This window comes from Natator depressus, chromosome 15 (genome assembly GCF_965152275.1).
Source record: "Natator depressus isolate rNatDep1 chromosome 15, rNatDep2.hap1, whole genome shotgun sequence".
In the NCBI taxonomy this organism is placed as follows: Eukaryota; Metazoa; Chordata; order Testudines; family Cheloniidae; genus Natator; species Natator depressus.
In genome coordinates, this window is record NC_134248.1 from 25232791 (window position 1) to 25246426 (window position 13636).

At 50.7% G+C, this 13636-nt stretch overlaps 1 protein-coding gene across 1 annotated transcript in view; it reads right to left on the reverse strand.

The window, feature by feature from the left end:
• The window catches only part of HIP1R (huntingtin interacting protein 1 related), a 58947-nt gene that overhangs the window by 13587 nt on the left and 31724 nt on the right, over positions 1-13636 (reverse strand). Inside the window, exons 7-19 of the mRNA XM_074972435.1 lie at positions 12358-12419; positions 10483-10623; positions 8366-8423; positions 8179-8254; positions 7060-7218; positions 6166-6224; positions 6011-6083; positions 5310-5493; positions 4767-4855; positions 4125-4241; positions 3119-3220; positions 1514-1708; positions 419-566 (exon numbers count right to left, since the gene is read on the reverse strand). Of these exons, the coding sequence (XP_074828536.1) occupies positions 419-566; positions 1514-1708; positions 3119-3220; positions 4125-4241; positions 4767-4855; positions 5310-5493; positions 6011-6083; positions 6166-6224; positions 7060-7218; positions 8179-8254; positions 8366-8423; positions 10483-10623; positions 12358-12419 (1463 nt within the window). The remainder of the gene's footprint in view (positions 1-418; positions 567-1513; positions 1709-3118; positions 3221-4124; positions 4242-4766; positions 4856-5309; positions 5494-6010; positions 6084-6165; positions 6225-7059; positions 7219-8178; positions 8255-8365; positions 8424-10482; positions 10624-12357; positions 12420-13636) is intronic.

The window sequence follows — 13636 nt, forward strand, 5'->3', positions numbered from 1 at the left end:
CCCAGAAGGGCACAGACATTAGCACAGAAAGTGGAGCTAACAAACGTTCTGCCGAGGCTTGGCTGGCCAGATGGGAGCGGAGGGTGGGATCAGCATTACCTATCTCTCCCTGAGGGGATCTTCCCTCTTCTCGCACTCCAGCATCACGTGTCCAGTTGACTAAGCCAAAGGGTGGTTCAAGCAGGATTAGGGTCTGACTCACGAAAGGAGGAAAATTCTGTGTCGCAGATAATTCACCTTAGGGAAAGCCAAGGAGCCCAGAACCCCTCAGGCTCAATATTTAGCCAAGAAGACGGTCTTGGGGAGGCTTATGGGGCAGCACCACCCACCTGCCAGGGAGACGGCACAGAGCCAGCTCTCATCTGCAAAGCTCGGGTCTCCCTGGCTGCCAACGGCCATCAGCCGAACAGCTCCCTACCTGGAGAGCTGGTGCATTGGACGTGCAAGGGGTCATCCAGCTTGGCAATGGCATCTTGGATGATGTTCTCTGCCTCCTTCACCATCCCCTGGAGCATACCAAACTGGTCATCCAGAAGCTTCTGCTGGAGGCTCTGCTCCTGGTTTTTCTGTAGGTTGTAAACAAAAGACATTACACATGCTGTAGGGTCTCAGAGTCCCTCCCAGCCTGCAGTTGCAGGAAGTGCTTTCTCCACCTCTGCAATAATCATTTCCCCTCAGCAGTGCCCTTCCTCCCAGGGTCTCAGTGGGCTCTACAGACATTGCTCCAGAGGCTGGTGGGAATTTCACAGATGGGGAAACTGAGAAGAGGTAAAGTGACTTGCCCAAAGCCACATAGGGAGTCTCTAGCAGAGCCAAAAGAGAATCTAGGGTATGTCTACACTGCAATTAAAAACCCGTGGCTGGCCCGTGCCAGCTGACTCGAGCTCACAGGGTTCAGCCTACAGGGCTGTTTAATTGCAGCGCAGACATTCGGCTCAGGCTGGAGCCCTCTTCTCTCCCACTCCTGTGCCTCACCCACAAGGCCAGCCTTCACCACGCAGCCACACTACACTCCAGTCCAGGAGAGGGAATGAGAAACGGGCTTCGGCAAGCCAGGGGGTTATCCGGCACGAGGCCAGAGTGAATCTTGGGGATACTGAGGAGGCCTTTCGCTGCAAGATCGTACAAAGCCCAAATTAATGGCAGAGTCAAGAAGAGATTCTCAGCTCACTGCTCTGACCACTGGGAAATACTCCCTCCCAGAAGGGCAGAGATGTGGAGGGGCTTGGTTTATTGCTGGCTGCAAATCACCTGGAGATCTGCCCATGAGAGAAGCTGAGTCACTGCGAGTGACCATTCAGGTTGTAAGGGGTTCACCGTGCCAGCCACGTGACCTTCGCAGTCTGGCCACAAAGGTGGTTTCTTTGGCATTAGGTAAATTCATTCCACATTGGCTAAGCCTCCTGCCTGGCTCTTTTCTCTGCCTGCGTGTCACTCGGGGCCCCAGCAGGTTCTGAGGGATGCTTGGGAAAGGGGCTTCTGCCTTGAGATCCTAAACATTTCTCCCCAGTACCTTTTCCATGAGTTTCCCCTGCAGCTCCCTGATTTCTTTAGCACTCCTCTCTGCCTCCTGGTTCAACAGCAGCTCCTTCTCCTGAATCAGGCCCTTTACGGACAGCAGCTCACACTCCTTCTCGCTCACCGACTTTCTCAGCGAGTCCTTCTCAGCATGCAGGGCTTCCACTTGGGAGTGGAGCTCGGAGCCAGCCTGAAAACAAAGCAGGAAGATCCAGGGTCTCAAAACTGCTCTCACACAATCCAAGCCCTCAGCATAAATCTCTGCCTGCTCCACTAAGCACCAGGTACCAACTAACCCCCATGACAGCCAATGACAGCCAGCCATGGGGGATTCTTGGCTTTCTAAAGATCTGGGAAGGAATTCAGTGCTCTTAGAAAGTGATGAGGGACAGCCCCAGACACAGAGACCCCTCCCGTTATCCAGCAGCAGGGCAAGCTTCCCTCAGACTGTTCTCCTGGAGAGACCAGCACAGGGAGTGGCATGAGATCACCATGGCCTTGGCCTCTCAACTAGTTAGCACCTAGTCCAGTGGTGGCTTCTGCAAAGAGGACATGCACCAAGTGGGAACGGGCCTGGGACCCACCGAATTCATTTACACACAAGCTGCTGGACAGCCAGCCACAGCCACTGGAATCAGTGCCCAAGACATGAAAGATTTACAGCCCATGATGAATCCCCTGAGACAGCCCATCCCCATGCAGCATCTGGGGTGAGATTCTGTGCTGCTTATCTCAGAGGCGCAGCACAGGACTCCCAGCCCTGGGCGAGTGGGCCTACAGTGGCTTTAAGCCGCCTCTGTGACCTCCGAACCCTGGGCTGCTCCAGGGCTGGACTGGCCTCCGCGGTAGCTTGGGGTGGTCCCGGGCGGTCTGTCTAAGTTACAGCAGACTCCCAGGGCTGCCTCATGAGCCACAGCTCTGCCCGGAATCTCTGCAGTGCTGCTTGCTGTACCCCAACCACGCCCCCTCTGCTGAGACTTGCAAAGGGGGGCTCACGAGGCAGCTGTACGGCTGTCTTACACAGGACCTGTGCCCCTGGAGAGAGAGGGACCTTTTAGGGCCCCTTTATGCCTTTCCAGCCCTTGTATTCGCAATAGAGGGGTTGGCACCAGGGAGACGCTCTCGGGGTTTATCCCATGTTCCTTATAACTCCAGTTCTCCAAGCTGAGGTCCATCTACAGCCTGCACAGCCTCTGCAGTATATTCAGGGTGCCACCGGGAGGCTCGCGCACTCAGAGAACCTGGTTTTAATGAGCGTGGGGAGTGGGAGAGGAGATCTCCAGGATCTGAGTGGGAGCAGTTGCCTGGTGCCCTGTGGGTCTGAAATGCTGCCTAAGAAGAGCAGGAAGTCTGCCAACATATTGTGTGGCCATCTACACAAACACACAGGGGCAGGGCATCCTTCATTTCCTTTTCCAGCGAGTCACAGGGATGCCAGAAAGTCCCCCACAGTTGAAATGCATCACCGGGAACTCTCTTACAGGCAGGATTCTGCCTGGAGTCCAATTTCCAGAGCTGCTAAGCAGCCCTGGCCCACTGCTTAGCACCTCCAAAAAGCAATCCCCTTCGTGGGTGCGTTCCTACCATCTGGGCCATGTACCTGCTTGGAATTGCTGAGTGAACTCTGAATCTGGGTCAGCTCTTCTTTCTTGGCTTCCAGTTCTCTCTTCAGCTGCTCCATCTGCAAGGTCTGGTCTTCAAGCTACATTTGCAGACAGACAGATGGGAATCAGAGAAGGCATCAGGATAGCTCTCCAGTTTTACTTCTGTGCCCATTTATACAATGGCTTTCTACAGCTCTGCAACCCAGGGGGCCACAGGCAAGGCAGGGCAGGGCAGCCTAACTGCTTAAAGAAACAGGAGCTTACATTTTCCAGAAGTGACTAGGGATTTTATTTGAGACACCTTAAAGGGCCCAATTTTCAGCAGGCAGGTGCTCGGCACATTCTGAATACCAGGCTCCCATAATCTTTAGTCACGTCTGAAAATGTCGACCCACCCTGGAGATTTCATGGACAGATGGACAATGAATCTGGAGGAGATGTGGGTGAAATGTGCCTATAAACCACCTGACTGCCGAGGAATCTGGGCAGCGACAATCTGGTCGTTAGGAAGGGTTTGAATCACTAATTGCCCTTGAAGGCAGAGGGCAGGCTATGTACTGGACACAAGGAAGAGTACTAGACCGTGTCTTGATCACACATGCAATGGGCTAGTCGGGGGACTGCTCTCTGCTTGGAGAATTTCAGTCCCATTCGTTCAGGCAGCTGTGCTGGAAAACACAAATGCCAATGGCTGATTTTTCAGAGATGCTGAGCGCTCCCAGCTTCCACTGACTTCAATGTTCAGGGAAGGCTGCCTTGGTGCTGCAGGTGCTCAGCACCTCAGAGAAATCAGGCCAGAGATGATCACTTGATCTCAAAGCAGCCTCTTATTTTGTGGCTGCCAAACCAGCAAAGACACCTGCGTGTGCAGGAGCAACGCGGCTCTATGCACCATTTTTTCAGGTACAAACACGTGCACACGCATTCCTGCAGGAACAAGACCAGCCCTCGAGGCTATTTTGGTCAAAAGCAAGGCAGAGCTTTGGGCAGCAGCAGACATACCTTCATCTCCGACTCCCGCTTCACCTGCTCCATCTGAAATGCCAGCTGCTCTTTGACACGAGCCACTTCTTCCTGGCTCTGCTGGGTGACTGTCAGTTGCTTGGCAGTATCTGCATTCTGAGCACAAGAGAGGAGGACTGGAGAGTTGTTTCAGTATATCGGGGGGCGTGTGTGTGAGGGGTGGGGATGCGGAACATCCAAGCACCACTGCTAGGGTTGAAAGTGTTTCATGGCTCATTCAATCCAGTCGATTCAAATTCCAATTTCCAAATTCCTCATTTGATCCTTCGCCTCTTTAGTCAGGCCAATGAGCCCTGGCAGGAGCTGTATTTTGGACAGCACTTTGCATACAAAGTACATATCCCAAAATACTGCCGGTAACAGAAAGAAAGAAATTGACAGGCCCAGGCAAAGATAAAGGGGGTCATGGAGAGACATAGAAAGGTTGCAGATGGCAGGAAGGGACTCTTGAATTAACAGTGCCGAGACTGCAGGGACGGACAGAAAAGAGGCCAGGGTTAGACAGGCAGTGGCAGCAGGGGAGTGGAACAGGGAGAGAAAAATATACAAGCTGATTTCTGTGACACCCTCTGGCTCCGCTAAAGCCCCAGCCAGCCTGTAGCCACACTAACCAGCCCTCACCTTTCGCAGCAGCTCTGCATGCGTGTTGATGAGCTCGCTGTGTTTCTCTTTCAGCTTGGCATAGCGCATTTCCGTGGCGCTGGCTTTCTCTGGCAGAGGCAAGAACATTCCCAGTGTCAGTTACACCCAAGAACTCCACCCCAGCGATTCAGTACTAACCAGCCTTCTCTAACCCACAGCTGCTCACACACAGGGAAAACACAGGAGAAAAGAACAGCAGAGACTAGTTGCTAAACACAGGGGCATCCTCTTAAGCAGTTTGATCCCGTTTGTTCCCATCACTTTGACATAAGCAGCTAACGGCATTTCCCTTAAAAATATCTGGTCAAACACACTGCAGCTCCCAATAGCGATACTGCAGGGTTTGGAGCTGTTCCTGACGAAACAGTGAAAGGATACATGGAACATCCTCTCCACCAGGGACAGACCCAACACCGCAGCCCTGGATTCAGCCGCCCATGGGCACCAAAGGTTTATTTTAGTTCTAGGCCCCTTGGCTCATGCTCTCCTTCTCTCTCTCAAGTCCCTGAAGATGTCACCTACTTTCAGCTTCAACGTAAAGCCCCTGCGTCCGGCTGCTCTCCAGCTGTGCCCTCTGCAGTCGCTCCACCTCATCCCGGAGTTGTTCATTATCCACCAAAGCTTTCTGCTTTTGTTTCCGTTGCTCCTCCAGCTCAGCCTCCAGGCTGTTGATCTGGGCCTTGAGCTGCGTGATGTACCGCTGAGCCTACAGACATAGCCAGCTGCAGTTACCCACCCGACTCAGCGAGCCTGGCACGGAGTGAGCACAGGGCTGGGGGCCAGGCACTCCTGAGTGCTAGGGGTGGCTTTGACAAAGACTCTGACAATGGCCTGCTCTGGATTCCCCAGAGTCTACATTGGCCTGTGAAATCCTCAGCGAATATGCTAACACACCCAATCTGACACGGGATCTCTGGGAATGGCCACTAGATCCAACTGGAGAGGAATATATTTTTCTAACTGCAAAATTGTCTTCTCCCCAGTACACTGAGCTGCCCAACTGGTGACACATTCAGCGAATGGATTTCAGGCCTGTCACCCAGCTGTGGTAATCCGGAAAGTTCTAACATGAGAGGACACAGTGCAGTGGCAGAGGACAGGAACTGGGTTCTGTTCCCATCTCTGAGAGACTTTGGGCAAGTCAGGCTCTGAGCTATCATGTGATACAAGCCACACCATCCTCTTCCTCCTCCACCCCAGCTCACCGCAGTGCCAGGCTTTACCTCCAGTTTAATTTTCTCTAGCTCAGCTCGAAGCAAGTCCACTTCTTTCTTTAGGTTTTCGATTTGGAGATCCCTGGGAATAAACAATGAGCCTCATTACTAGCCCCGAAAGCAGCAGCACCCTCCTAACGTCAGCTGACCGCGGTCCCCCTCACCTGTCATCCCGAAGGCCATTGGGGGGGCCGAAAGTCTGTTCAAATATATCCGACATGTTCTGCAAAAGAAAAATGGCACCCGAGTTAGGCTCAGCCCTTCAAAGTGTCTGACAGGGGTTGGCCTAAGTCTGAGTGGGCCTCGATTGCCTGGAAACCAGTCACAGAAAGTCTGGGAAGGCGGCCAGGTTAATCTGTTTTGCACACAAGCTGTCAGTAAAGCCAGAGACAACAGTTGCAAGAAGCTCAATACCCTGGCTACAGGAGAGAGCACTATTCATGCCACTTACTCCCTACTGGGACTCATCCACCCCAGCAGCCTCCATGACAAACCAAGGCTCTCAGCCTCCTGCCAGCCACTCAGATTGCAATGATGTGAAAAAAATAGCCCCTTTCTACCACCATGGTCCTTGAAAACATTGTTAAACGTCAGTGTCCTTCCAAATTAGAAGGCAAGGAGCTTCCTAAATCACTGGGTCTGCATCCCATGCTGCCATCAACTTCCCTGCCCTTCCCGAATCCTCACACCCAACCCAGCCATACTATACAGAATGATGCCTGGCCTCAGCTGTAACCAGCTGTTCAAAACAAGGAAGAGACAACTGTGTGGAAGGAGAGGAAGTGTCCCGACCAAGGTGGTTGTCCAGGGAGACTAACAAGGCCAAGACCAAACATCTTGTCCTTCAGCACAGCTACATGGATTGCCAGAAATGCTGCAGAAGTTTCTGTACATAGTGCAAAGAAGAGCATGTGGCTTGCTCCAATTCCATTTTTAAGCAGCACTCCTAGTTTTCAGTGCCTTGGAACGGAGAGTAACACAGACCGTTAGCACCCTAGACAGACTTTGGTTTTCTTGCCTTTCCAACACACCCCTGAGAAGAATCTCTGAGCTCCCACCTGCTGTTCCCCTGGAGGAGCCGTACTGTCCACTGCAGGAGCCGTACTGATCTCAATTAAGTTTTCTGGTTCTTCGTCTTCAGGGGCCTCCTCGGGGATGACAACCACTGGTTTCACATGCTCTGCCAGGGCAGACGCCCGCAAGAAGTTAGGGGGGCTCTGTCAAGACAACAGAAAACCAGACATGTTTCACCTGGTTGTGGTTAAATGAACTGAACAGTGCACCCAGAGTACAGTCCCGGGGGGGTGAGCACATTGCTAGATCAGAAGGGTACTGGGTACCACCATGATTATGTTCGGTTAGGCCTTCTGCACCTCAGGGTATGGGAGAGAACAAGATAGTTCAGTGGTTCTCACACTATGGCCCCTGGGCCACTGGCACCCACAGAGCCATTCCTGGCGATCTCTGGAATTGAACACTTTGAGAGCCAGGCAGCAGGGGCAGATCCAACGAGCGTTTTGCTTTCTCTGACAGAGTGGCCTGCAGAGTGAAAAAAGGGGGGAACCCCTGACATGGACAACCAACACTCCCCGATTGTCCATGGTGCAATAGGCACTGCTGCCTTCCTTTGAAAGTTGATGGGAACAAGACACACTTTCAATGTCTGGCATCGTTCCGGCCATCGGATCATCCAACGTTCCCTCTCTCTGAACATGGAGCCAGCTGGCCATCGCAGCAATCAAGGAAATTCATTGCTGAAGCTGAAGACTTCAGACCATTGAAATAAAGAGACTCCAGGACACACTCCCTGCATTGCTGTGAGCACCTTGCGATAGGCAGTCATTACAGGGAGAATTAAAGCTCAAGCGAGGCACCTCTAGCTCTGAATTCCCTTGCTCTTGGACTCTGAGGTGCATTTGGACACCTGGAGAGCCATGAGTTGCCCCATGGCAACTGAGATCAACAGGGTTACCCATTTTCTACCCTGAAGCGCCTGGCTTGGGTTGCCGGCACACCTTCTTGTTTCAGAGACCTCACTACAGCACTCTGCTTTCCATGCACCGCACGCACTTAATAGACTGCAAGGCCTTTGGGGCAGGGTATTCTGTAAAGTGTAGTGTATGTTTCTGGTTCTGTGGCTAAAGACATCAGCACGCAGTAAGGAAAGTGGATGGTACCTCTGGCAGCCTGGGGATCTGGATGAGCCGCTTGAAGTACAACATGTCTGAAGCCCTTTTAAAGAAGTTTTTGAGGCTAGAGAGAAGAAAACGGAAATCATTAAAATGGGAGTAGTGGGAGTCTTGGTGAATGGAGCATTCGGAACAGCTGCGAGTCACTACCCCGCACTAAAGCGCCCTTCGTTACCTGCGGAACTGCTCATGGAACCGGTCTCGGTGACCTTGCAGTGTATCAGCTGGCAGACCTAGAACAGTCGAGGAGATAAATGAATTACCAGCCCAGCCTGATAAACACAGCAGGTGCTAAGACAGTGCACAGAGCACAGTACCACTCAGTGCTTCAGCGGGGAAAGGATCTTTCCATACACCTGATCCAGCTAGCTGGAAGAAACTGCCCATGAAATACTGGGTGAGAAAGAGACCTCTGAACACTCCGGAGAAAATGTACTAAAATGTGATCTGACCACAAACTACTTTTAAAAAAAATCCAGGTAGGCTCAAGGTGCTAAAGCCAGTCCCCAGAAGTTTTCACGTTTGGAGATGCAGTTTAGTTACTGGTGCCTCAATAGGAATCCAACCTATTGCCTGTCAGATGAAAGTGACACTGGAATTCTACTGTGTTCTACCCCAGCTGTGGCTGCAGCTGCTGCTATATCTCTTTTACGTCTCATGGGGCACTGGAAGGCTTAGCTAGCGAGTGCTTGTGAATCATTTTGCGCTATTCAGGGGGAAGTTACTCTCAGAGTCCAAAGTGTTCCAGAAATGTACATTTCATTAAGTTTGTCCATAAAAGCTTGGCCTGGAAATTGGGAATGCAGGGTGGAAGACGGCCATTTGTGTTTCAGCCAAGCTCGATTTGATCTTTTAATCCAAGTGGGAAGCATAATGCTGAAAGGAGACAGGGCTTTGACCCTCTCACATTTCCTGGGAATGTGGAGTACTCAGGTTCCCAACCTCCAGGTGAAATCAAACCCTTCCTCGCGGCTCCCTGGGGAACCAGTAACAGAGCATGTACTGCAAACAAGGGAACTAGTCAAAAAGTCAGCAATGGAAACAAGTGGACTATAGTCCACAATCAGAGCGCATACTTTATAAACCTTCTGTACACACAGACAAGCCTGATAGTGTTACTGAGCTGCAGGGATATGAAAACTGAAAGCTGATTGCAGGGGAAGGTGCTCTGGGATTAAAGTGTATCTTTACAGTGGGGGAAGGGCCTTTAAAAGGCATCAGAAACCCAGGCACAGGAATTACTGCTCAGCTCAGAACTGTCACATGCAGATCCCTGCTTTAACTCTTCCAGCAAGAGGAAAGTGAAGCTTGGCCCCTGAAATCAAGCAAATGGCCTCAGGTGAGAGACCATCATGAAGGGAGACGTTTGCAAAATGCACCATGGGGCACCATGCACATGGCTCACATTAGTTATCTTAAGCCAACACTTGGGGTTTAATAGTGTAGCTGGCACCCAGTCACGGGGATAAAAGGATAGATTAATGGCTCATGTAAGGAATTGTATATTAGCAATCACCTACCAACACTCAGTGACAACCAGCTGCATTCACGGACCGGAGTCCGCTCCAACCTAGCACCATTTTTAAATGCAGTCATTGCTAGAAGTGTTCTAGCTGTTTCCTGACTATGGTGCACCGGGATTTTTTACTTCCAGAATCGTATTCTAACACCAAGCAATAGATACCCTGCAGGGTTAAGTCTACAGCACAGAAAAGAGAGTGCCTGTCCCCACCAGCCAGAAAATTCATGCGAGAGCCCTGCTAACACCTTGGCTGTCAGCCAGCCTGGGTCTGGTCTCACAATGGACAGGCCCTGAAACAACTGGATATTAAAAGAACAGATTCATAGATTCCAAGGGCAGAAGGGACCATTAGCTCACCTAGTCTGACCTCCACAGAATTGCACCCAGTTACCCATGTCCCCTGCTTGCACAGCCGCATGGCTCCCCTGTCCCGTGGGTAGTGCACTGAATTAGATATTAAGCCACACAGTGTCTGGCACAGTCAGAAAGCCTGGGGCGGAGGAGGGAGCAGGGGCCTGAAAGTGTTTATCACTGTCGTGAGGTGAAGGGTGCCAAGCTACTGAAGACATTTCAGTGCCACAGATAAAGCCAGCTCAGTGGTATAAACAGGAAGCTGTTGCAGGTTGGCACCTGTTAATGGCTTTAACCTGGCACCCAGGGAAGCTGAACTGCCACAGGTGCAGTGGTGGCTGCAAGTGGCAGACGCGACTGTGAGTTCAGACGCCAGAGGGGCAGAGCTTCAGGAAATCATGCATGGGGGGGTGACTCACATGCGTGGAGCTTGAACATTAACTGGACGGTGTAGTGATAGAGGTGGCTGCAGTCCTGGATCACCTGGATGAGAGGAGCCAGCCTGCACTGAACAGACGACATCTGAGACACAGCCATGGCGGTGTTGAGCTGTCTGAGAACTGCAGGAGGAAGCGGGGTTAGGACTCTGCAAGGGTTTCATCTGGTAAGAGGTGCAGTTAAATACAGGCTGCCCGGGGGCATGTTCAGGCAGGATGGAAGGGTCTCACTGACAGGCTGCTCCCAAGAGAGGAAGAACGGCCTCCTGGGACGCAGGAGATCTGGCTTCTAATCCTGAGCCGATCACAGACAACTCCTGCCTGCGTCTATCTACTGCTACCAGGCAGAATCGGGACCAGAGGGCGAGACCTGCACAAACGAAGTCTTTACCCAGTGTCAGGTTACAGTGAGACAAGTTAAAAGCCAGTTCAGTGCAGCTGGGGTGGCTAGCGAGATCTTGGATCAGATAGGTACAGACTTGGTGTCATTCTGGGGAAGCAGCATACGGGAACCCTGACTGAGCCTGCAGCTGGAGCCCTACTGTCTTTGTTTACTCAACTTCCATTGGGTGGAGTGGAGCGTGCTACCGGGATTACAAAGCTTTATAATTAACTACGAAGTCCATGTCTTTACCTTCCACAAGTGGAATGAACTCTTGGTTCACATGCAAGGCCAGTGCAGCTAAGCTACACCAGTGGGGCAAAGCAGCCGCCCTCCTTGTGATCAGAACTTTCAGAGTTCTTCCTGCTAGTCAGAGTCACTTATGAACTACCTGGGTTATCTCCAGGGGCTGGCTGGCACCGAGCACTTGAGGTTAAAGAGACTGAGACCGAGATGGGCGGAACTTCCCTAGCTTTTATTCTCAATGTAAGACACCTGTTCTGTCACACACTGATCCACCTGCTCAGATATCTCGCCTCAAGCAGCAGCCAATATTTGATGCTACAAAAGGAAGAGGGGGCAGGTAAGCAATTGTGAAGGGCGATGAAGACAAAGGGGGTATAAGATTCCCTCCTGCTCCATGCTGGAATTGTCTCACACCCTGACCATGAAACTGGATTGCCATTATTGTCGATTTTATAACTCCATGTCATCAATGGTCAGAAAATTATTCATTTCTTTTACAGAATATTCAACTTCCACCTCCTCTGTGTTCAGATTCAAGTATTTGTGACTATAAAATGGCAGTTTTAATTCCCCCCCCAGCCATCTTGGAGGAGACAGTAAGAGAATCAAGTGCTTTTAGTCACTCGGGAAGTGAAGACCATTAGAATATATTACGTTTCCTGCCCCCTCTCCAGCTGCACGTTCCTGGCTGGTTAAAAAAATAAAAAACAAAAATTTTAAATCATCAAAAATTCTTTCAGAATGAGACTAGGCAAGTAACTAAAAGCAGCCTCGCTGTTTCCACAGGCCGAGTCCTTCAGCTTTCAAAGAGGACATTTCAGAAAGGGAAATGAATATTTATAAAGAATACATTACTGACTGCAGTCTCCGGTTTATGGGAATAAAAGCCTTGTGTAATGCATGTAATTAACATCTCTGTATCAATGAGCAATAAAAATACATCCTTTCCCAGCACTACCACACATGGTTTGTGATCGTTCAGAGCCCATATGGGTTTGCTACAAGCAGTCAGATTGTTAAATATCTTCCCCAAATTGGCCTGTTTAGACAGCTGTGGTTATAAGCAAACAGAGCTGAACGACTACTTTAAAAACCTGTGCATCTCATTATTAGATGAAGAAAGACTAGATTTTAACTAGATTACTGACCGAGATGAGAACCTAACATCTATCAGCCTGGGGCCTGGAGAAAATACCCCAAACAGTAGGGGACGGCTTCACATTGCTTACCTGACTCTGTGAGTCTGAGTTCACAGTCCATGTAATCAAACATCTCGACTGTGAGCTGAAAGCTGAAAAAACAAAATCCCCCCCATCATGTTACACGAAGAGCAAGGTCAGGATCAACATAGAAACCCTTATTTAAAAAGATGCTGAAGTATTGTACAGCACAGTATTGCAAGACACCTTCACAACACTGTCAGCTGCACTGTTCAGACCACAGCTCCAGTCATTTATTTTTACTATCGGCACACGGTGGCAGGGGTAGCAAGCAGGCTATAAATACAAACCTAACTGCCACTCAGCAAGTGAGAGGATTACTACAGTACTAGATACACCCTTGGTAATACTGCAGTAACAGTGCAAAGCGATACTACTTGCATTGGGTTCCCACTGTGTTTGGGGGCCATGACTGTAGGGTGCTGTCTTATGTTTAGTACTGCAGTTTTGTCATTGGGATGGAAAGCATTCCTGCAGTGCTAACACACAAAACTTTCTTCCTCCCTCGTCCCTGGAGAAGCAGTTATTACTATGGCACTGGGGGCCCTTTCGTCAAAAAGTACTAAAGCACTCTACAGTAAAGGCTATCAACCACGGTGGTAACGCAGAGGAAGGTGCATGTTTGGGGCCAGGACCATAGAACGTTGTCATCTCTTTCCCCCAGCATCGGTGCACAGTCCTGTTCTATTATCACCTTTAGACATTGCCATTAGGACCCAAGATGCTGCAGAGGGCCAACAGGTCCACGGAGGGAGAAGCAGATTCTCCCCCCTTACCCCATCCTGCTTGTGGATTGGACTATCAGACCCCCTGCTGTGCAACAGGGTCAGCTCCCTCCTTACAGTATGCAAGTCACTTCCTGAGGGTTCCCAAACAGAATGGGATGAGGTTGGGAGTGGAGCCACTGGGCTATTTTTCGTTGCATTCTGGTGCACACAGAATAAGAGAAAGTCAGCCATTGACCCCTAGGGACTTCTGGGAAGCAGTTATCTGGGCATTCTTACCACGGGGTCCTGGCTGCCATCTCCTTAACAGATGGACTTTGGTATCGGGATCACAGAAGTCAGAGGTAGATAGATGGAATGTCCCTATTGGGCCATCTAGGCAAACCCTCCCAACCCAGCTTGTTCCTGACAGGGTCTTCTCCACAGCTCTGTCCAGTCTTAAGAGACAAGGAAAGGGGCTTCCACCGCCTCCCTTTGGAAAGAATCTAACAGATCTGACTGTTTCCTGATGCGCTGCTTAAGATGACAGAACTTTGGGGCCCGCTTTTCAGAGGTGTCGAACA